The sequence below is a fragment of the Natator depressus genome, chromosome 8, assembly GCF_965152275.1.
Source record: "Natator depressus isolate rNatDep1 chromosome 8, rNatDep2.hap1, whole genome shotgun sequence".
NCBI classification, from domain to species: domain Eukaryota; kingdom Metazoa; phylum Chordata; order Testudines; family Cheloniidae; genus Natator; species Natator depressus.
This window is the reverse complement of record NC_134241.1, coordinates 52529082-52551113: the sequence shown is the minus strand read 5'-3', so window position 1 is coordinate 52551113 and position 22032 is coordinate 52529082. Positions and strand designations below refer to the sequence as shown.

Here is a 22032-nt window from a genome sequence, read left to right as displayed (position 1 = left end):
ACCTACATGCCCCTCTTAGGGCACTGGATACCTGGCAGCACCGTACCCCATCAGCAAGCATGGTCCTGACCTGGCCACCCTCAGAGCACTACCTGCAAACACTAACAGGCCTGTTTCCCGTCCCCCACTCACACACCTTCTCCAATAACTCAGGTACAGGGTGTGGAGAGTTTCCATCAGAGATTTTTAATAACTTAAGAGAAACACAATGATGAACGTACAGAGGTTTCCAACACTGGTTAAACGAGCCCCTTGCCAGACTGAACAGGTCCCAGCAGCACATCCAACAGGTCCCTGGGCTCTATGTCCTGCCCTTTATTTCACCAGCATGAGTTAGCCCAGGAATGACCTTGGCCTTCATCTCAGGCTGGCACCAAGGAACCAGTGGGAAAGCTCTGTGGCTCAGTGACATGAGGCAACCAGAGAGGGACTGACTGCACCCGGGGCACAAAGGCAGATCTGGCGAGAGGGTGGCGCTGCATGGCAGCTGGGGGCTCTTGCTGCACAGCTGACAGGCCGGCACTCAGAGCTGAAGATGCTGGCGCTGCCAGGCCCCCACCACGGGAGCCTCTGATGGATATGCTGATCAGGCAGCGCCCCCTCCTGCTTGGCCACTGGGAACAGCAGGGACCGAGCTGGCAGGTCATGGATCCTTCCTGCATTGCCTGCAGTCACTGTGTGGTGGATGAGGGCAGAAAATAAAACCCCCATCTGCCCCAAGCTGACAAATGTTGGGGAACAAAATATTGCACAAAAAGTCTGGCCCCTGAACGCTACTCAGCAGGTCTGGGTGCAGACCCCCGGCCATTAACACTCATCGCAGGGGAGCCGAGTGGCCCCGGCAAAGCAGCAGCACCCGTTATTTCTCCTGGCCTAGCATGCACGAGCCGCTCGGTGCACCAGCCCGCCCAACAGAGACAGACTGAGGCCGTGAAGCAGATATCGCCCTGACAGTCCCTTGGCCTCGGACAGGGATCCGCGTTGTCCGTCACAACTTTGCACACGCTCACTACTTAGCACAGAAAGGTCCCAGATGTGGCATCAGGCATCGTTCCAGTCACAAAGGCATCTCCTAGCAGCGGGAGTTAGGCTCCGTGCCAAGGACAGTGTCCCCGTAGCGCCCCATTAGGCAGCAGGGGCATCACCCACATGCAGGTCTCGCCTTGTTCAGCGAGACCACTGAACACTGCATAGCATCATGCTTCCTGGGTGCAACTCAGCAGGACCCTGGCCTCTCCATGCTACCGCCTGGTGGGTCTCTGCTTGAGCACTCGGATGGACAGGGTGTTGGCCCGTAACAGCAGTTCGTTGATGTGGGCCAGGCCAAGCCTGGTGACCTTGGCACCGTTCACCTCCAGGATCTCGTCCCCCACTCCAAGAAGTCCTGCGTATAGCTTGGCTGTGCTGGCATCTGCCATCTCCTGGACGTAAATGCCTGCAAAGCAAACAGAGACCCCACTCAGTGCCCCAGTTATGCACAGAGGAAGGTGCAGCTTCCTAGGACTAGGACCCTGCACCAACTCCTACCCTTCTTCTCAGCTCCTGCTGTTGCTGATGTTGCACACTGCAAACAGACCATTGCTTAGGTCACTTTGGCCCAGCTGCTCTTCCTTTGTGAGTATTAGGTACAACTCTCCAGTCTCCATCTGGTCAGAACCAGGCAGATGTTTCAGGCCAGCTCTCCAGAGAGCAGGGGACGAAGGCAAACCTAGAGTTATGCTGGAAGACCGACTGGGAAAGCTCTGCGATCAGACCAGTTAAGAGAATGAAAATTCTCACTGTGGCATTTCATTAAGGTGGAGAGCCAAATCAGCGCACACAGGGATATTCTTCGGCTTATAAGACATTTAGGGCAAGGACTCACTCCTCCTATGTTTGTACATTGGCCAGCACAATGGGGCCCACCTGGGACCTTTGGACAGCACAACAATCAAAAACTATCAGCTCGGCGCACACATTCCCTGCATGTGCGACTGACACCCGCTGCTTTGAATTTCTGACCTTCCTGTTTGCTCCAAGTTTCACAGCATGCCAGATTGTGAAAGGTCAGGATCTGGAGTGGTCCAAGACCCCACGGTGCACCAAGCCACAGAGGGATCTGGATAGGCTGCAAGTTCACTAAAAACCTTTGGCCCACACTGCTCCAACGGTGAGTGCTCGCAGTCAGAGAGGGGTTCAGTTTTCATGCTTGCTCAACTGATGGCCTCTGAAGCAACACTGCCAATAAGGGTGCCTGCTGGGGCACTGAAATCACACATCTACTATTGACGGGACCACAGCCACCACTCACTGCACATCGGCCGCCAAACCACCCTGTCTCTGTAATTTGGGCTGAATTTGGAAGCAGCGACAAAGGTACAGACCTCCACCCCTCATTACCAGCACCAGGCAAGCCCTCATGTTCATTTCTTAAGGTAGGACAGGGATGCTGAGAGGGGCTTAGGCCGCAAACCACAGGACCATCACTGGCCGTCCATCCCTGCCTGCAGGCCACCTGTTGGCCATTCCTTGCTGCTACACCACAGCAAATGCCGATATGAGTCCCCAGCTGTCCGTACGGGGTGGGGCATCTCCCCTGGGCAAATAAACATCAAACGTGCAGCGCAGTGGGGGAAGCAAGCAGCAACACACACGCACAACAGGTGGGAAAAGAGAAGGCCGCGCCTGCCAAGAGCTGCAGTGCATTCACCCACAGCACTCACATCTGCACAGCCCCAGCTCCGCGCCAGTCTGTAAGAGGAACTCCGCCATGGTCAGGGGGTTCCGAGCCTGTGAGTCACGACCACCCTGCCGAACGGGAGAGGGGTCCTGGTGTGGAACAGGCTGAGACTCACTGGCCCTCTTTAAAGAGCTCTTCAGTCATTGGGCGTATGTAAGTCCTTAATAGCCAACTTTCCTTCTCTTCCCCCAGGGGGCTCTGAACGGCTATCCTTGTTCTGAGTCTCAGCTGCGGCGGTGCAGAAGGAGCTACCCCCGGAGCCCAGGATGGTCGGGCTAGAGGCACCCGGCAGGGCTGCTCGCTGGACCGGCTCTGTGGATAAACCGAGGAGTCGGGGCTGCAGAGCGGTCATGGCAATAAATTCACTAAACGTCTTCAGTGGAACATAGTATCCCAAGTCAAGGCTGGTTAAATCAAACACCAGCCTCCTCCTGGAACCCACCTACCTGATGCCAGGAGTCAGATGCACTGCAGCACTGACAGGAGCCCGGCCGGGAAGAACCCTGGAATGTCTGGAGTCAGTCAGGCCCTGAGCCTTACCCGCTTCAGGGGGCTCTTCTCTCTTTGGAATGGGGCGATAACAAAGGGCTAGCCTGAGGCTGGTGGAGGTCTCAGAGCCCACTACTGCCTGAGGGCTGCTTTCCAGGATGGCACTCCAGGGCTCCATGGGGATTTGCAGAAACAACTGGCCCCGGACACAGGCGCTTTCCCCCACCCCGGCAGAGGAGGTTGAGGATGAGAGATCTAGATGGGGTGTTTTGGGAGCCACTACTGCTGACAAGCTAACAGCCCAGGAACTGCCAGGCTGAGTCAGCCCAGGGGACCATCCAGTGCGTGCCCAGTGTTCTACACGGGCCAGCAACAGCTGCTTTGCAGGAAGTGTGCAAGATCCCTTGCAGCAGGCTAAGGCAGCTACCTCGACCGCCCTGGGCTGCCATGTCCCAGGGGTGATGCTCATGGGATGCCAGAAGCAGGGTGCTGCTACAGAGGCCCCACTTATGGAATTTGCTCCCATCCAAAACATTCCTAAGCCTGAGACTGGCTGCCCGTAGGTCACACTGCTGTCTTTGTCCAGGCTCCCTTGAGCCAGGGCCAGCAATCCTGAGCATTGAGCCGACGGACTGGCTTCTCTCCACCTCTTGTCCCATAAAGCTGCAAGGGGTCATGGTGTCATTGCTCCCCACCCCAGGAATGACAATTGCTCCCAGTCCAAGCTGGGTAACATACACAGGCACCGAACATTATCGCCTGTATACGACACACCACAGAAAAAGCCCAGCTCCCTTCCAGCAGTAAAGAATTAACACACGCCATTCTCAAAGCTGGGCCACAGCACAAACAGGGGACCGACCCAAAGGGGAGACAAGCCAGGGGTTTCAGCCTGGCACACACACCAGGCAGGCGGGGACTAACAGCACTAAGCAGGTGCTGAGAGGGGGGTATTTTTAAGGTCTCAAGAAGCTGCAACAAACCCTAAAAGCTACTCGATGGTGCTCCCATAAAGCCCCATGCGACTTCACAGCAGGTACCTGTGTCAGGTCGACCATTCCCTGAGGAGACACGGAACCCAAAAGTGCCCTGTGGGGGGCGCTGCAGCTCCAGCTGGCTGGTTCCATCCGGGAAGACTTCTACCACCCGCCCGACTGTTCGCACCAAGTTGGGGGCGCCAATGTCCTCCACGCTGAGGGAACGCCGGGGCGGAGCACCCACTTTCCTGGAGAGAGGAGGGAACGAGCCAGAGGGAACATTACTGCTGTGTGGAGCAAAGAACCCACCACCCTTGGAGCAAGGAGGTGTAATATCTCAGCTACTGGGAGTAAAGGGCTGAGGCCTAGAGCTTCAGACAGATCCTTCATCTTAGGGTCACAGGTTCAAGTCCAGCGTGCACTCTAAGGAGCCTGAGGCGAGTGGTTGAATTGTTACTACCTAATAAGGACATCCCCTTGGTTCTCCTGCTTCAAGGCAAAGGAGACCCCAATCTCACCAAGGGGAGTTCAGGGGAGACTCCTGAAAATTAGAAATGGAAGAGACCTGCAGCATTAGATCCTCTAAGCCCATCCCTCAGGAGCCCAGGTGGGGTTGTCTCCCTCTCTGCCCACTGACTCCAGGCCTTTGTTCAATCCGGTTTCAAATGGCTCCAGCAATGGGGCTCCCATCACTTCCCCATAGGCTAGCAGGTCACGCACTTACAAAGTTTTCCCTGATATTCACCTGGGTTTTCCTTTCCTTCATTTCATCTCATCTCTCTTCATTAGACCCTCCTACCCACAGCGGACCAATCCAATCAGCGCTCACACTAACAAGCAGCTGCTTCCGAATCCGAGTTCTGCGTCTGCGTTCTCCACTGCTCCCAGAATGGAGGTTTTGGCAATCTAGGCATGAAGTGTGCAAGGCCTTCCTGGAGCCAGCTCCTCAGGGGTAACTCGCCCTTTGGAGGCAGTTAGGCAGAATTCCAAGCAGGTGCAAGTTCTTTCAGACTGTCTGGAACTAGGGTCCTGTCTGTTCTGCCCAGATGTTAAAAATCCAGCAACACATTTTGCAAGTATAAGAGTCTCCCCCGCTGTGGCTGGCTCAAGCATCCCCCATGCCGTCAGTACTGTGCTATCCGTCAGCATCCAGCCCGGAGGTGACTGCACCGCGGTGGTGAAGTAATTTCTATGGCATTTAATGTGCGTTGGGGTGCAAGTGCTGCATCTACCTCTCCTCCCACTCAGAGTATCATATCCCTCTTCAGCCCCCTTTGCTGGCATCCCCTGCCAGCCCTTTGGCATCACAGTAACAGTCTGTCTTCCTGGTCACCCCTCCGAGGCCCTGCCTACATCTCCACTTTTATTTCCCCCTGTTCATCCCCCCTCACCCAATCTCCTAGAGGGCTTCTAGGCCCCTCTTGCTCTTTCCCTGGATGTCAAAGTACCCAGTGGAGATGGAGCCCTGGCATGGGCCAGCCAAAAGACACTCCTCCCAGCACTCCTGTGTATCACCCTTATTACACTGGCACCTTCTTCCAAGCTGCCCCATGCACCAGGAACTCCTCCCTCAACACATTCAGACCCCCTACAGACAGGCCCAAGCTTGGCTCCTTACCAGAACCTCCCCAAAAATAACCGCACACAACCCAGTGTACCTGAAATAAGGTGATGTCCACACTGGTTTGCAACAGAACTGCTCAGTGTGCAAGGACCCTATCTCACGCCAGACTTTGTGCAGCACCAAGCACGCAGCCAGAGCTCAATAATCAATTATTTACTACTGCACTGGCATTACCACTAGTAGAATAAACTTGTATTACAGACTAACGTAGAACCCTATCACCCAGCGCCAGCTGCAACCCGCATCGCAGATCGGTAGCGTCAGTGTTCTCAGAACAATCACACATCAGCAGAGATCTGGAGTGGGGTGAACTGGGAGCGCCCCTGGCCCTCCCACATTCCTACCTGTCAGCTGCTTTGCTTTCCCCTGGCTTGCCCTCCAGATAAAAGCTGGAACGGTCAGACTTGCCCAGGAGAGAATGCAGGTTCTGTACTGAAGAGGCTTTCCTCAGTTGGCAGAAGGGTGACACCTAGTGGGAGAATAAGAGTACTGAAAACCAGAAGTAGTTCTTGGGGAAAATCCAAGCAAAAGTGTCTTTTGCCAGAAGGGGACGCTCAGGGAGCTCCCAAGAGACCAGCAGTTTAAACCCCAAATCCTCTTGAACCCTCTGAAACCCATAAAAATCAACAGAGGAAGAAAAAAAATCCCCGTTTCTTCCATCTCCCCAGCATCACTGTATTAACAGAAATGTACTAACAGGAGTGTCAGATATAAGAACCTGGGAGGTACTTGTCCCGCTCTACTCGGCACTGGTGTGGTCTCAGCTGGAGTACTGTGTCTAATTCTAGGCACGACACTTCAGGCAAGATGGGGATAAACAGAGAGTCCGGAGGAGAGCAACAAAAATGATAAAGGTTTAGAAAACCCAACCTCTGGGGAAAGGTTAAAAAACTGGACATGTTTAGTCCTGAGAAAAGACGACTAAGGGTGGGGACCTGATAACAGTCTTCAAATATATTATGGTCTGTTGTACAGAGGACTGATCAATTGTTCTCCATGTCAACTGAAGGTAGGACAAGAAGTAATGGGCTTCATCTGCTGCAAGGGAGCTTTAGGTTAGATATTAGGAAAACTTTCTAACTATAAGGACAGTGAAGCTCTGGCATAGGCTTCCAAGGGAGGCCATGGAATCCCCGTCATTGGAGGTTTATAAGAACAGGCTGGACAAACACCTGTAAGGGATGGTCTAGGTTTCTTTGGCCCTGCCTGCCTCAGTGCAGGGGGCTGGACTAGATGACCTCTCGAGGTCCCTTCCAACCCTACATTTCTATGAATCTATGCTCAATGTCTTCCAAAGAAGCACTGGGCTGTCTTGCTTTTATAATCACAAGTAAGCACAGATTTAATGATGTTTGAAGACAACTCCGACACCTTCCAGGTTAGCTCAGAAACTGTGCACCCCTGAAGGAGTCCGATGAAGCTTGCTCTCATAAAATTCCCTCAGCCACCCTGGACTGCTCAGCGCTTGTTGGGAGCAATGTTACACAGGGCCCCAGTGGGACCGGAGGGGCTTTGGGCCAATTGCTTTAGCAAAGGGACTTCATTTTTGGATCAGTATCTCAACTCCCTATAATTAAAGGCTGCAAACAGATTAGGTTACAGACCACCCACCCGGCTCCAGTGCCCTCCTGGGCCTGGGTATGTCTGACCCTGAAAAGGCCCAATCAGCCAGGACTATGCAGAAAATGAAACTGAACCCAGCCTGAGTGACCTATCCACACGCACACACACGAGCACCCTCCGTTGTCTGTTCCCCACCCCCACTACACTTTTCCATCTTCTTCTACCTTATTCCGTTACACTTCCCCAGCTCTTCTCATCCCCTCTGCTATGCCTGGCGCACAGGTTCAGCTGTGCTGACCAATTGTCTTGTAAGCCTCACTCCGCAGTCTGGCGCACAACACAGTGGAGCAGAGGCAGACTGGCAGGATGTGAACGGACAGGGGTGAGCTTAAGGATGCTAGTGCAGCGCGCTCTCAGAGTCAGTTCAAGCTGCAGCAGCCTGCATACTCTTCAAAGGAAATAACAGAGTATGTCAGACTTAAATAGTACATCTCTGCAGCGTGATCTAGTGGGTAAAGCACTGGGACTCAGGAGACGTAGGTTCTATTCCTGGCTCTACCACTGACAGACTGGCTGATCTTGGTTAAGTCCCATCTCCCTCTGTGCCTCAGTTTCCCCATCTGTAAAATGAGGGTAATGATACTGTACTCCTTTGTAAAGTGCTTTGGGATCCAGTAGTGCAGGTTGCTGTAAAACCTAGGGATTATGATGATTTAGCGTTGTTCTTCCACAGATCTCAGTGAGCTTCCTCTAGGAAGGAGGGTAAGCGTCCTAACTCCCATTTTACATAAGGGAACACTGAGGCACAGAGAAGTAAAGTGACTTGCCCATGGTCACAGAGCTGGAAATCACACCCAGCACAGGATTGTTCTCGACTACGCTATATTCCCCAGCGCTCTGTCTAGTGTAAGCCATGCACAGACCTTGTGTTCCACCTCCATTGTAAAGGATCTCACAACTGCCAGACCTGCAGCATGTACAGAGTCGCGCATGGGACTCACCAGGCGCAGTGATTGCAGGGAAGGTGCTTTCTTCAAATTAGAGCAGTCAGTGGCATCTGCCGTGGCTTCTGGGGATGGAGCCAGGTTTGGCGCCTCGGGGGGAATCTGATCCATGCTGTAGCACCGGAACCTGCCCAGTTTCTGCTTAGTGCTCTGGCTGAGGGTGCAGAAGAACTTTTTCAGCCCTGATGCAGAAGAGCCCCCTCCTTTCCTGCTTGCTGTAGCGGCCGACGGCTTCTTTGGCTCTGGGTGGGCATCCAGTGGTTTGCTAAAAGACAAGGGGTTTCCATTTCAATAGAGATGTCAGAGATTGCAGCCAGGCCCAGAGCAAACACTGGATTAGATTCCAATAAGAGAGAACAGCAGGTGAGAGGTTTGTTTTACTAAGAGCGTCAACAACTTCAAGTGTCACGGCAGAATCCTGCAGCAAAGACACATGCACACAGGGCCCAGTGGATGTATTTGGTGGCCTGTGTGAAATGACTTGATGGGTCCTGTTCTTAATAAGCTGGTGTCCATATCCTCAAAGCCACCGAGTACAAATGGCACCTTCCTGGCCATCTCAGCAGAGAGGCAGAACTTCCTTCTCATGTGGCAGTGCCAGCACGGCACAGCAGCACTGAGAAAGCCTACACAGCCACTGTCCATGTGTTCTGACAGGGAAGGACTTTCACCAGCACGACATTCTCTGAGCCCCTGCGCGGGGCTTAATAGGCAGCCGTGCAGCCACACAGCTTAGAGGGAACTTAGACCCATCGGTTGAGGAACACTGAATTCATTTGCCCAGCGTCACATAGGAACTCTTTGGCAGAGGCAGGGATAGAATCCAATTCTCCAGGACATTATTCAACTGCCTTAACCATAAGACCATCCTCTCTTCCTCATTCACTACACACCTTCCAACATCACTATACAATTAGGATTCACCCCCAGAAGCAGGTTGATCCTGTGCACTAAACAAGTCAAGGGTCCTGTGGAAACAGTAGCATGGAATCATGTAATTAAAGACTAACATAACGCATGCGCACAAGGGGGCCACATTAAGATTGCTTTAATTCTGGAATTTCTAACTTTTGAGTCCTTGACTTTACAACTTGAATAACATTCTTTTAACATACTTTGTGTGTGTAATTTCCTAGGTTCTAGAAAACAAACCAAAAAACCAAATTCTATCACACAGAGTCACACAGACACCCACACAGTTCATCAGCAGGGTTGGAACCTTTAGATTCACATCACAGATCTCTGCCATTTAAGCTAACAGAGTAACTGATAGCAGTAGTAGGTTGTCATCCTCTCTGCAGACTAGAGGCAGAGGACATGCACTTTGCCAGTGGGTTTCACAGATATCTGCTGACATCAAAGCAAATTCCCATCCGGGCTGTGGATGGGAGTGTGCTCTATTTGTCAGACCCTTCTGTTTGACCCCCCACGCTTAACCCCTTCTGCCCCATCCCTTACAGCCTGTCTGTGTTCTGTTCCCCACCCCAGCTCCTGGTCCCAATTCCCTTCTCCTCACAGCCAGTCCCAGTCTCCATTCCTCAGACTTCTCATCCACATCCCAGTCTCCTTGCACAGCTTGTCTCAGTTTCCCACTCCCAGCTCCTCAACTTATCTGTTTCTCCCCAACCCATTTGGCCTCCAGTCATCCCACACCCCCATTGCCCTTTGCACTGGGTCCCAGTCTTCCTCCCAGGCTCCTCATCCAAACTCAGTCTCCCCAAGCCTGACCCCTCCGCAGCTCCTTGTCCCAGTGTTTCCCCTCTTTGGCTCTTTGCCCAGCCACAGGTAGATCAGAATGATCCCCGAGCTACTGGACAAGAGAAAAGCCGGGTTTTCAGCGACGTTGAACACGTGCCTCGCACGGTGACCTCCCCTGGAGTTATGGCTGGTCAGCATCTGGGGGGGAATCCCAGAGTGCAGCCCCCATCACCACAGACCAAGGTCACTGAGTCAGTGGCAGATGGGAATACAACCCATATCTCCTGACACCCTGTCATCAAAGCTCAGCTACAAGCCCCTTAGTGATGACTGTGATGCTGCTGTAGCCATGTTGGTCCCAGGATAATAGACTAGGTGATGGTGACATTTCAGTGGGAACTGCTAAGAATACACCTCCCTGCGCAGACCACACCCATCATGCATGCCTGATAGCACCTGGATTAACCTGCAAGCAACCTAACACCTGGGTGGGATTCCGGGACTATTCACAAAGGTCTGTGGCGGGCCCTGTTGACAGACAGCAATGAATGGAAGCAGTATGGGTACATGCAGGGAGAGGTGGCCTCTCCTATGGGCAGGCAGGCGTGTGAGTAAGACTATCACTGTGCTTTAAATTGCCGTTGCTACAAGAGACCACCATAGTTTGGCTCCAGTTTCCTACCCCACACCAGAGTGGGCTGTTCAAACTGTGGAAAGACCCCCAGGTAAGTTTCAAACTCTCCCAGGCCTGAAGGAGCAACACTGGCCGTTAAACTAAGTGGCAGAAACTACAATTTGGGGAGGAGGGGTAGAGAACAAAGAAAAACATTTGGGATGGAAGAAGCTAGGAAGATCCTTTCGTTAAAGGGCACAAAGAAAAGGGCAAAGACACCGCAGTACCAGCACTGGGGGCACTGAAAACCTCTTGATGCTGAACAGAGATCCATTTGGGTCTACAATGAACACCATGACTCAGGATCAGGTACAACTAACCCCTTCATGTCTTCACTGAAGGATTATTTGTTTCTAGCGTTCTGGGATGTGAATGGGAAGGGGGGAAATGCATGCTGGCTGGGGGGTATTTTGGGAAGCGGCAGCAGCAGCTTTTGGGGGAAGTCACAGTGGGGAACAGGAAGTTTCTGGCCAGCTCTAGGGAGGGCAGGGACACCAGGGAGAGGCTGACAGAGGAGGAGAGATGGGCAGGTAGGTGGATGGGAGAGCAGAAGCAGCAGGGGAAGGTTTAATACTGGCAGGCTGGCTCCCCACCAATTAGCAGCTACAGCTGTGCCAGCCAGCCAGCCAATCAATAAGCCATGCTATCCTGCTAGCAGCAGCTGGGGGAACAAAGAGCCAGGGATGCGGAAAGGGGCTGAAGATCTGGAGGATGGAAAGTTTGCTGACCCCCTCTGGTCAAACAGCTGTTCTCAACTCCCTCTGAAGGGGGACCAGAGGATGACAGGCATTTATATATGCACAGCGCCTCATTACCAGCAGACAGGTCCATCTTAGGCCTGGGAACTTAACTGCCACACCCCTGCCTGCTTTGACAACCCCACTGCCAGGCGGAGCTGCCAGTGCATGGGTTGCCTGTCTCTCTCTTCTGTTTGCCACCTCCATGGTCACAAGCATTGCTCTGCATACCAGGCACAACACAAGCCCGCCCATAGACCCCGAGGGTCGTTACTTGCTAACTTCTGCAGCCACAGAAGGAGCCGTGCAGGTTACAGATGCAGGAATCAGCCCAATGCCCAGCCGCTCAGAGCCCTTCCACTGATGTGGTTACAGAGCAGGGAGCTTGCTGTATATTTACTCACCTCCCTTCCGTGAACCGCTTTGCTTCCTCTGACCCAGACACTGGCACTTCCCCACTGGGTAATGGACCGGCCTGGGGGGGGTCGGTCTCTTCAGCTGCCAGGGAGAGGGTGATGCCAGCTGAGCAGACGGCACTGGGAGCGGCAGAGGGAGCAGCTGCTGAGGATGGACCTATCATGACAGCAACAGAGTCAGAGACGAGCACCCATTGGCTGGTTCAGAAACAGGCTTGGACAGGAAGGCGAGTCTGACCCAGTTATTGGAGTCAGCGGGACGCAGACCTCACTCAGCCGGACCCACTGTACTGCAGGAGCAGGGATAGTTTTCATTACTCTTCCTAGATCCCCATTGAAATGGAGCTGCCAGGACCTCAAGTGACACGTGACACCTTTTAATTTGGAGGGTCTAGTCTCTCCCCAGATACCCATTCCTGAAGCCTCTCCTGCCCCGCAGTGGGTGGCTCCCATCTCAGCTAGCTGAGCGGACTCATGCCATGCACCTGGGACTCTCCCTTCACCTGGATGACAGTAACCCCGCTCTGCCCCCTCCAGTTCTTTAACATCTGTCCTGGATTGGGCAGCACCCAGCGCCATTCCCATATTAGCCAGCCTCACCTGCCCGCCCCCCCTCCCCCCGCCCCCCCGAGTCTTATCCCCAAGCACAGCAAATGTGTGATCCTGGCACTGCAGCCTGATGACCAGCAAGTTCAGGCGTTGATGAGCTGCCAGAGGGAGGGCAAGTTCTTCCAGTGAAGAATCTCTCCTCCAAGAGCCCGCTGCTTCCCTTGCTGCAGAGTTCAGATCTCGAGACTGTCCGCAGGAGCACCAGAGCTCACTCACCCGTCCCGAGAGCAGGCAGGGACGTGGCCAGGTCTCCAATCAGACAATGCTTACAAGACCCCAATGGGAAGCCAGCTCAGTGCATGGAGCATAGGCATAACACAGCCATGTCACTATGGAGGCCAGCAGCAATAAGCCCATCTTACCTTTACTCTCTCCCAAGGAAGTAGGCAGTTTCTGGACACTCACAGCCCGCTCTCCATGGCTCAGAGCCACGCCAACAGCCTGGCCATCATGCTGACACTTGGCCTGTGTGTTGTTGCAGTTATTGGTGGACAAGGCCAGGAGTCGGCCCTTGGAAAGCACTTTCGGGCCGTGCTGGCTTTCCTGCTCCTCCACAGACCCACGCTTGCCCGGAGGAGAAGTGGGCCGAGTCACCAGGTCACTGGTCTGGTCCAGGTGCCCAGTTTCATGGCCTGTCAGCCTGTAGCTACCCATCAGGAAAGCCTTCCTGTAAGGCACAGGGGAGGAAGTTTTCCCAGTCAGCGGCGGGGCGGGGACCCGAGCCAGCAAGTTGTAGCCTGGTGCCCGCTGCTTTGATTGTTGTTGGGAGATGCCTGTTGCCGGGCTGGGTTGGCTTAAGTTGTTGGCTGGCTGAGGAGCAGGCGCAGAGCTTTCCAGTGTGTCTCTTTTGCTTGGGATTGACGGTGCTGATGGCTGACCCTGGGCAGGGGGCGGAGGATGGACGTGCCCCTGCTGGACGGGGCCGAGCACGGCATCACACCAGCCACTGTTCTTCCCAGCCAGCCGAGGTGCAGCTGGGAGTTGGCCACCTTTGGAAAGTGCTTCCACCCCACTGGCTGTTGGCTTGGTCACCTGACCCTCTTTTAGCACCAGGGTGTCCTTAAAGCTGGAGTTTCTTTCCTCACTGATGTTCTCGCTGATGACAGCCCTGCCAGTACCAAGCGCGTTGTCAGAGATCCTGGCCCCTCCACTGCCGCCATTTACCCTGCACTCCTCCTGCCCCGCCTTCCGGCCCCTCATGTCCTTCTCCGGAGCACCAGCTCCCCTAGGAGCTTGGTGCCCGCCAGGCCAGCGGCCTCTGGCATCCTGGTAACCCTTGGGGTGGGAGGTCCCTGGCCCAGCCTCTTCACTGTCAGTTCTGCAGCTGTCAGACGTGTCGGTGCTGTCTAGAGCTGAGTCCACGTCGTCTATGTATGTGACGGCCCCGATGTACGTCTCCTTGATCCGCTCCGTGTGAACGCGCTGCCGGGAGGGGAGAATCCAGAGGGGAGATGCCCTCGGGCCCAAAGTCCTTCCTCTCGCCTCCTGCTGGGAAGTGCTTGGCTCCCCACTTTCAGTCCCAGTGCTGATTATTTTGTTTTCCTGAGTTACGCTGTGGCCCTCCGATAGGGGCTTAACAGTCTGATCAGCCCTGTCGTCCATGTTCTGATTAGCTGCTGAGCCGCTGAGGTAGGAGCCACAGGCTCTGCACTTCCCCTCTGCACTCAGCACAGTGGGCCCAGCCTTCTCAGAGCGCCCCCTTCTGGCCAGGTGCGCAGATGTCCCTGCAGCCTGCCCACAGTTCTGCTGCTCCTTGCCGGCTTTACTGACCCCGCTCTCCTTGCGGTGGAAGTCCCCATTGATGTAATCTGAAAGATCTGGCTTGGAGACCAGTGGGCTCTGGCCCAGAGTCAAGAGGACTGAGTCCAAGACCCGCTTCTGACGCAGTTGCAACCTCTCCAAATAGCGAACTTCGGCATCCCGGAGAGACTCGTCCTCAAAGCGCACACGGGATGGGGACAGCCCTCGCTTCCTGGGCTGCCCGCAGCTGGATTCCCCGCTGGAGGAGTCACTCAGGTTCCCACTGGCCTGGGCCTCCCCATCCCTCAGAGCATAGCTCTTCTTCAGATCCAGAGCAGTGCTCCCGCCGGCATCCCTAACATAGCAACACAAGGACAGAGAGGACAGTTATGGAGTCGCCAGCCAGTCACTCCTCCCCTTTTATTCCTGCAGGGGAGTCCTGCCACGCTAGCATACTCTGGGTATACAAATGGCTCCACCCTGCAGAATGGATCCTTGTCCATCTGAGTGATTCCAGGACCCAGGGTCAGGACTCGCGCCTCACCCAGCCCACCTCCCTTTCCCCAGGAGGCAACTACATCCACTTTAAATCACCCCCTTTTGGAACAAGTTTCCCTCCTTTGCTACCAAGAGCCAAGGGGATAAGTCCAGTGCCCATGGTGAAAATCCCACTGAAACCATGACAGAAAATCTTAAGGGACCAATGGGTTTTGGGGCTAAAGGCCAATGGGGTGCAAACTCAGTCCAGCTGCTGTTCAGATCAGTAAATCAATCTGTGATAAGTACAGAGGAGAGCAGGAGCACCAGCACAATATGAACAGATAGGATAGATATGGGGGTGCCCTACGGGCCGGGCTAGGCAGCAATATGCAGGGGATCTGTGTTTGTTTTTATGCCTGGATCTAGACTCTGCTGGCCTAGGGAGGTGTGGCGGGGGGGGAGGGGGAGCACACTGGGCTCTCAGGAAAGGTAGTCCTGACACATGGCTCAACACTGACCTCTTCAACAGATAAGGGAGCGATGTGGCCAGGCTCCCTCAGAGGTGACTGGGACAACAGGCCTTGAAGGATTAAGATTATAAAGGAGGAAAGTGGGAGGGCCTTTGGCACGAATTTGGCTTGGGCCATTTCAAACACAACACCCCCACCACCACCACCCATGAGAGAAGAAAGTGGGGGGGAGAGACGCTGAGCTGCCTTGTGCGTCAGGAATCGAGATTTCCTTAGTGATAAGCTGTTACCATACTGGTGGGTTAACTGCCCCTAGAGCTGTCTTTGGGCAGAGTAACAGAATCTGCAGCAGCTGGGGTGGGATTTCACCCAAACCGTGCGTGCAAATAAGAACAGAGCCACACTTATCAATTCACAGATGCCAGTCTGAACTCTAAAGCAGTATCGCTGATCTTCCACTTACAGCACGGAGAATGAACATGTCACGCCTGGTTAGCCTGCTTTTCCCTTCCCAGCTCCCTTCACTAGCTTAGTCTTGAGTCCTATATGCAATAGTCTTCAGCGAGCATGAGGGATTTTCCACCCTCCACCTCATGGTTAAAGCGATTCAATTAACCCCTATTCACTTTCACTCAGGCGCAGGCACGGAGCTGACCAGCAGAATCTCCCAAGCCCACATCACTTGTGAGGGATTGTTAACAGACACACACATGAGTTATCTATAATCCGAGGTGGGTTTGTTGCAGGGTGACTCTCTCTATTGCTATGTATTTATTAGAGCTGGTTAGAAGATTTTGGATAAAACTCTCAAAATACACTATTGATTTCAACAAAGTTTTCAGTAGTAAGGTTTCGGCGGTCCAGGGTGGACTCTGCGGTCACCTTAAGAGAGACATGAATCAAAAACCTAACTTTTCACTCAGAAAACAGACATTTCAACTCCATTTCCATTTTGTGAAAACATGTTAAAGGGTTTGTTTTTGTTCTAGTGTGGAACAAAACCAAACAAATTTTGAAACCTCACAAGCCAAAACTGTCATTCTCCGCAGCTCTTGAGTTTATTTTACTCTGGGAGACCTTTCTGTATCATTGGTGAAATAAACTGATCTCAGGGAGCCAAGAACTTGCAGTCGGTGCCTCTGTCATCATAAAATGAAACAATGACACACCATTCAAATCCTCTAGAGTCAACACTAGTGTGTGATCATTGTATGTGTCTATCCGGTACGCATGGAGCATGCGTACGGTGAAAGTGTAACAGGCTTCTGCTGTGCATGTGATATTTGTTTATGTGGTGTAGTGGACTACAGCAGGGTCTCTGAACCCTTTTGATACCAAGAACCGGCTTGCTGCCTTCTGAAACTGTGTCAGGGAGATCTCACGGACTGGCGCCAGTCCACAGACTGGTAGTTGAGAAATACTGGGCTACAGAATGCCTACAGTGTGTCTGCATCTACATGAAAGCAGGGGTGCTGGAACAATTTGTATAGTGGGGGTGCTGAGAGCCATTGAACCAAACTGTAAACCCTGTATATGATGGAAACTACTTCAAGCTAGAGGTGAGGCAGCACCCCTAGCTCTCTAGTTTCAGCACCGATGCGTGAGAGCGAGGATCACAGTCTGGTTCTATTTCCATACATACTTAAGAGTGCGAGCAAGGCAGGAAAGCAGGAGAATCCTGCAGGGAGACTGGCAAAAGAAACAGGACTCCCTCCCCCTCCCCCTGGCATTCCCTGGAGCTGTGACGGACATTTGAGGCATTGCACTCACCGCCTGGCCTGGGGAACAGCAGGAAGGATGTCGTGGCTGGCTCGGAGAGGGCTCGTCCTGGCCTTCATGCGGGCTCTTTGCAGCAGCTGCTTGGCCTGCTCATGCCTGGGGCTCAGCTCAAGCTCCTGAGTGGGAACAAAGGCCCTGCAGCCAGGCCAGTGGGGAGCAAGGCGGGGGGATTAGAAAAAAATAACAAGGATTAGAAGTGGTTTAACAGTGACGAGGACGACGCGGCTCTCTCTGCCTGGAAAAACAACCCACGGTCCATCCTCAGACCCACTGCAGGCCTGCAAGCCAGCACTAGAGGGCAGCCTACGCCATCAATCGGAGAAGCCAGGGCTCTCATAAGCCAGGCATGGGCGCCTGCTTAAAGAGAAAAGGAGTACTTGTGGCACCTTAGAGACTAACCAATTTATTTGAGCATAAGCTTTCATGAGCTACAGCTCACTTCATCGGATGCATACTGTGGAAAGTATAGAAGATCTTATTATATACACACAAAAAGTATGAAAAAATACCTCCTCCCACCCCACTCTCCTGCTGGTAATAGCTTATCTAAAGTGATCACTCTCCTTACAATGTGTATGATAATCAAGGTGGGCCATTTCCAGCACAAATCCAGGTTTTCTCACCCTCCCCCTTCCACATTGTAAGGAGAGTGGTCACTTTAGATAAGCTATTACCAGCAGGAGAATGAGTTTGTGTGTGGGGTGGGGGGGTGAGAAAACCTGGATTTGTGCTGGAAATGGCCCAACTTGATTATCATACACATTGTAAGGAGAGTGATCACTTTAGATAAGCTATTACCAGCAGGAGAGTGGGGTGGGAGGAGGTATTTTTTCATGCTTTTTGTGTGTATATAATAAGATCTTCTATACTTTCCACAGTATGCATCCGATGAAGTGAGCTGTAGCTCACGAAAGCTTATGCTCAAATAAATTTTTTAGTCTCTAAGGTGCCACAAGTACTCCTTTTCTTTTTGCGAATACAGACTAACACGGCTGTTACTCTGAAACCTGCTTCCAAAGACACAGTGATAGACCTGGCCAGAGACAGGAGGAGGAAGGATGGGAGCATTCCCTAACAAGTGGATGCAGCAGCTCTCAGGGGCCTAAGCCAGGTTGAGGCCAAATATCCTGAAAACCTGAACAAGGAGCCCACCTTCAGCCACATTAAATGCACCGTCACGGTTTCCACACCGGCTCAGTTTGACCTTTACTTAAAGGCAAACTTCTACTCAGTGACTGGTTTTTGCTGGTCCCTCTGGTGGCTATTTACCAATGGGCCAGAGCTGAAGAGGGCCTGCTGGCCCACCCATCCCCTCTGCCAGTACGGGGCTGCAACTGCTAAATTCCCAGCATACATAAGGGGAAGTTAGATTAAAACAATGTACTCGCAATAGAAGGTTGCAGTGCAACACGACTGTTTTTAAGAGTTCAGAACAATTACACACAAGAACGCAAAAGCAGATCCATAAAGCAGGCTGCCCTCCTAGAACAGAGGCACAACCCCCCACATCTTGCTCTAGGCTGGCTGGCTGAGCGGGATCTGGACCTAGCAGCACATATTCTACAGAGACCCCTACTCTGCAGGCAGGAAAGCCCCTGAAATTTAAAGGGACAGTGTGTCATTTTTACACCACTTTCAATGCACCACAGCACCCTGCAAAAGGACCTCTTGCATAAGTCACCTTAAATATTTGGAAATAGCAAAGCAGAAGCCCTCCAGGGACAGAGTTGCTGGTATTTCTGCAGTTTTGCGTGCCCATCACACTCCACAGCTTCAGCTGCATGGTAGATTTACCCAAAAAACAGCAGAATGCTGCACTGTAAGTCAAAGTGAAAATACTTCTCTCTGCTTTCACTCTGTAGATCTCAAAGGGAATATTACCCCCATTTTACAGATGGGGAAACTGAGGCACAGATAATTGAAATGACTTGCCCAAGGTCACCAACCAGGTCAGCAGCAGACATGGGAGTTGAACCCAGGTATCTTGAGTCCCAATCCCCTCTGCACAGGACCACACTGCCACTATAGCAATAGTCTGTAAACTACAGGGATGACTGGCTTAGCAGAAACAAAATGATGCAACAGGGAGTAAGGATTGTGCAACAGGAGGGACTCTTTCTAATAGGAACTAAACGAAGGTAGCAGAAGCAAAAAGAGCAACAGGCAGGTTCTCAGCCTGAGATCAACCTGGCACTCCCCACCTTGTCTCTCTGCAGCAGCCCTGCTTACAGCCCATTCCTGCAACACCTGTGCAAAGTGAAGGGGAAGGAGAACTGAAGTTAACCCCTTGTGCACTGGAGACCATGTAGAGGCCCTGCAGCCAGCTGTCGGGCAGTCCCTCCCCAACTTGCTTTCCCTCAGAGTTCAGCTACTCTTTTCCCTGGAAGCTCTTCTCTTCCTAAGAGCACCCTCCTCTCACTGACCTCTGGTAGTCTTATCTCATCCTGGTGCTCATTGGCCAATTAGCTGCCAGTCAGTCACCTCGAGAGTTCACAAATTACAGATCATAGAATAGAATATCATGGTTGGAAGGGACCTCAGAAGGTCATCTAGTCCAACCCCCTGCTCAAAGCAGGACCAATCCCCAATTTTTGCCCCAGATCCTTAAATGGCACCCTCAAGGATTGAACTCACAACCCTGGGTTTAGCAGGCCAACGCTCAACCCACTGAGCTACAGATGGGCCAATTCTCTTCAAAGGCCAGCTGTCAGCCACCCCATGACACTGGGCAAGCACTTGACAGTCTCTATGTAAAAGAATAAATGGACACAAATCAGATGTCAAGAATTATAACATTCATAAACCACTCGGAGAACACCTCAATCTCTCTGGACTTGATTGCAGACCTAAAAGTCACAATATTACAACAAAAAGACTTCAAAAACAGACTCCAATGAGAGACTGCTGAATTGGAATTAATTTGCAAACTGGATACAATTAACTTAGGCTTGAATAGAGACTGGGAGTGGATGGGTCATTACACAAAGTAAAACTATTTCCCCATGTTTATTTCCCTACCACCACCGTTCCTCAGACATTCTTGTCAACCGCTGGAAATGGCCCACCTTGATTATCACTGCAAGAGGGTATGTAGCCGCCCCTCCCCCCACAGCTGTCACACTGCAATGCAGCTCCCTTTTCTCCCCCATAGGAATCCACCACAATCCCTCCAGTGCAGCCAGCTGCCTGGGGAATAATCCAAGACGTTCTCAACAGCGGCTGTATTAGGATATGCATGTTAAATCTCACCCCCAAAGGAACGGGATCCCAGTATCTTGGGGACAGTAAGCTCCAAGCTTTCCTTCCTGCTACCTAGTTAAGCTGCTGCACTCAGGACAATCCCCAGAATGGTGCGCTCTGCCTGTCCCCACCCACTCCCCAGTTCCCCTGTACATTTCACTGCCCTAGGGAAAAATCGCTCCCCATTCTTCCACTTCAGATGGTCTCCAAGCTGCCCCCTGCTCTGTCCTGCCCCACATGTTATTCACAGGCTATTCCAGAGCACAGACTTTCCCTCCTGGCTGCTGCCATAATCCCCCCCCCCCCCACTACAGTAATCGGCTCAGGCAGTCACTTCAGAGAATCTCAGATTAACCCTTTCGTGCCCAGGGCTTCCTAGGGGAAGGCAGGCGTGTGAAACATGACAGCGTCCGACTCGCTTCAGAGCAAGACGCGCATTCCGTGGGCACATCGTGCTTCCTACTGATTGACAGGTGGATTTGTCCTGCCCGTGGCTCCGTTCCGTCACTTGCAGCCTCCATAGCGGGATGGGGCTACCCACACAGACCACTCCAGAGCTGGAGCTAGCGTATGCAGGGAGCACATTATACCCACCTCTGCAGTGGATTCCAGATTGTTTCCCACTGCCATTCAAGGCACTGACTGGACGTATGAGGCTCTTTATAGCTTGGGCCCTAGTATCTTAGGGCTTGTCTACACGGGGGCTAAACCGGACGAAGTCCAGTTAATCCAGCTTGAAAATACTTGCATACCCTAACTGTGCATCTGTTGCAAACTCTGGAATCCTCTTTCAAAGTGAGCTACGTTCAGTGTGAATTGAGTTAGTTCAATCTACTGTTCCTGTGTACGCAATGCTGCTATGCATTACTTTGGCAGTCCTTCAACTGCTATCCCATGCGGCCTTGTGGGTGATGGTTACTGACCTCTCTGTTTATCAGTGCGTCCATTTGCTCCTGGATTCACATACATCAGCTTTGCTGCGGTATTACTCCAGAAACCCTGCAACATGCCTCGAACAGCTGCTTGGAGCTATGCTGAGATGCAAGATCTCATTGCCATCTAGGGAGAAGCGTAGGTGCAGGAAGCCCTTGTGGCCAGCCACCAGAATAAAGATCTGTGCATGGACATTGCTGGGCAGATGTCTTCAAGGGGTCACAACCAGGACTCCTACCAGGGCAAGCTCAAGAGCAAACATGCAGAGGCCATTAAGGATGCAGTGAGATCCAGTGGCTTCAGAACTAGCTTGAGAATGATGAAAAAAGTGAGGTTCCCTTCCCAGTTCAGTCACTGATGTGCTGCGACACCTTTTGGCAAGTCACTTCATGGCTATGTGCGTTTGTTTCCCCATCCGTAAAAGGGGGATAACAAATCTCCTTTGCTCTGAGCGTGCAGACTGCTCAGTATTATTCCCCATTTGTAATGGTCTATATCCATTCTTTGTTAAACTGGAGAACACAATGGAGCAGAATCCCTTGACTTACATAAAATGTTTTGGATGAAGGGAGAGTCAGGACACCATCAAGTCTTGTCCATTTTCCTAGCTAGCAGAGACACCCACTAATGTGACACTCTCTCTCATTAAGTGCATGCCGAATTCCTCCCTGTTCCCAACACTGATCTGCGAGATGCCTCCAGCACTGCCCTGAGCCAGCCATTCCACAAGCTCACTCACCCGCCCCATGAAACCTGTCAGGTCTCTTATCACTCATAACATCCCCACCAGCTGAAGGCCCAGATCATACAGTGAACTCAATCAGCAGATCCCTCCCACCTTTGATGACCAGAGCATCATCTTGCACAGTACTACAGCTGGG

General features: G+C 52.5%; 1 protein-coding gene across 3 annotated transcripts in view; it reads right to left on the bottom strand.

Moving 5' to 3' along the window:
• Positions 1 to 220: 220 nt before the first annotated feature.
• Positions 221 to 22032, bottom strand: part of KIAA1614 (KIAA1614 ortholog) — a 37758-nt gene continuing 15946 nt past the window's right edge. For all 3 annotated transcript variants that reach the window (XM_074961059.1, XM_074961058.1, XM_074961060.1), the window contains 7 exons: positions 16970 to 17113; positions 12872 to 14604; positions 11889 to 12057; positions 8374 to 8641; positions 6154 to 6278; positions 4249 to 4433; positions 221 to 1435 (listed from right to left, as the gene is read on the bottom strand). In XM_074961059.1, the coding sequence (XP_074817160.1) occupies positions 1242 to 1435; positions 4249 to 4433; positions 6154 to 6278; positions 8374 to 8641; positions 11889 to 12057; positions 12872 to 14604; positions 16970 to 17113 (2818 nt within the window). In that variant the 3' untranslated portion in view covers positions 221 to 1241. The remainder of the gene's footprint in view (positions 1436 to 4248; positions 4434 to 6153; positions 6279 to 8373; positions 8642 to 11888; positions 12058 to 12871; positions 14605 to 16969; positions 17114 to 22032) is intronic.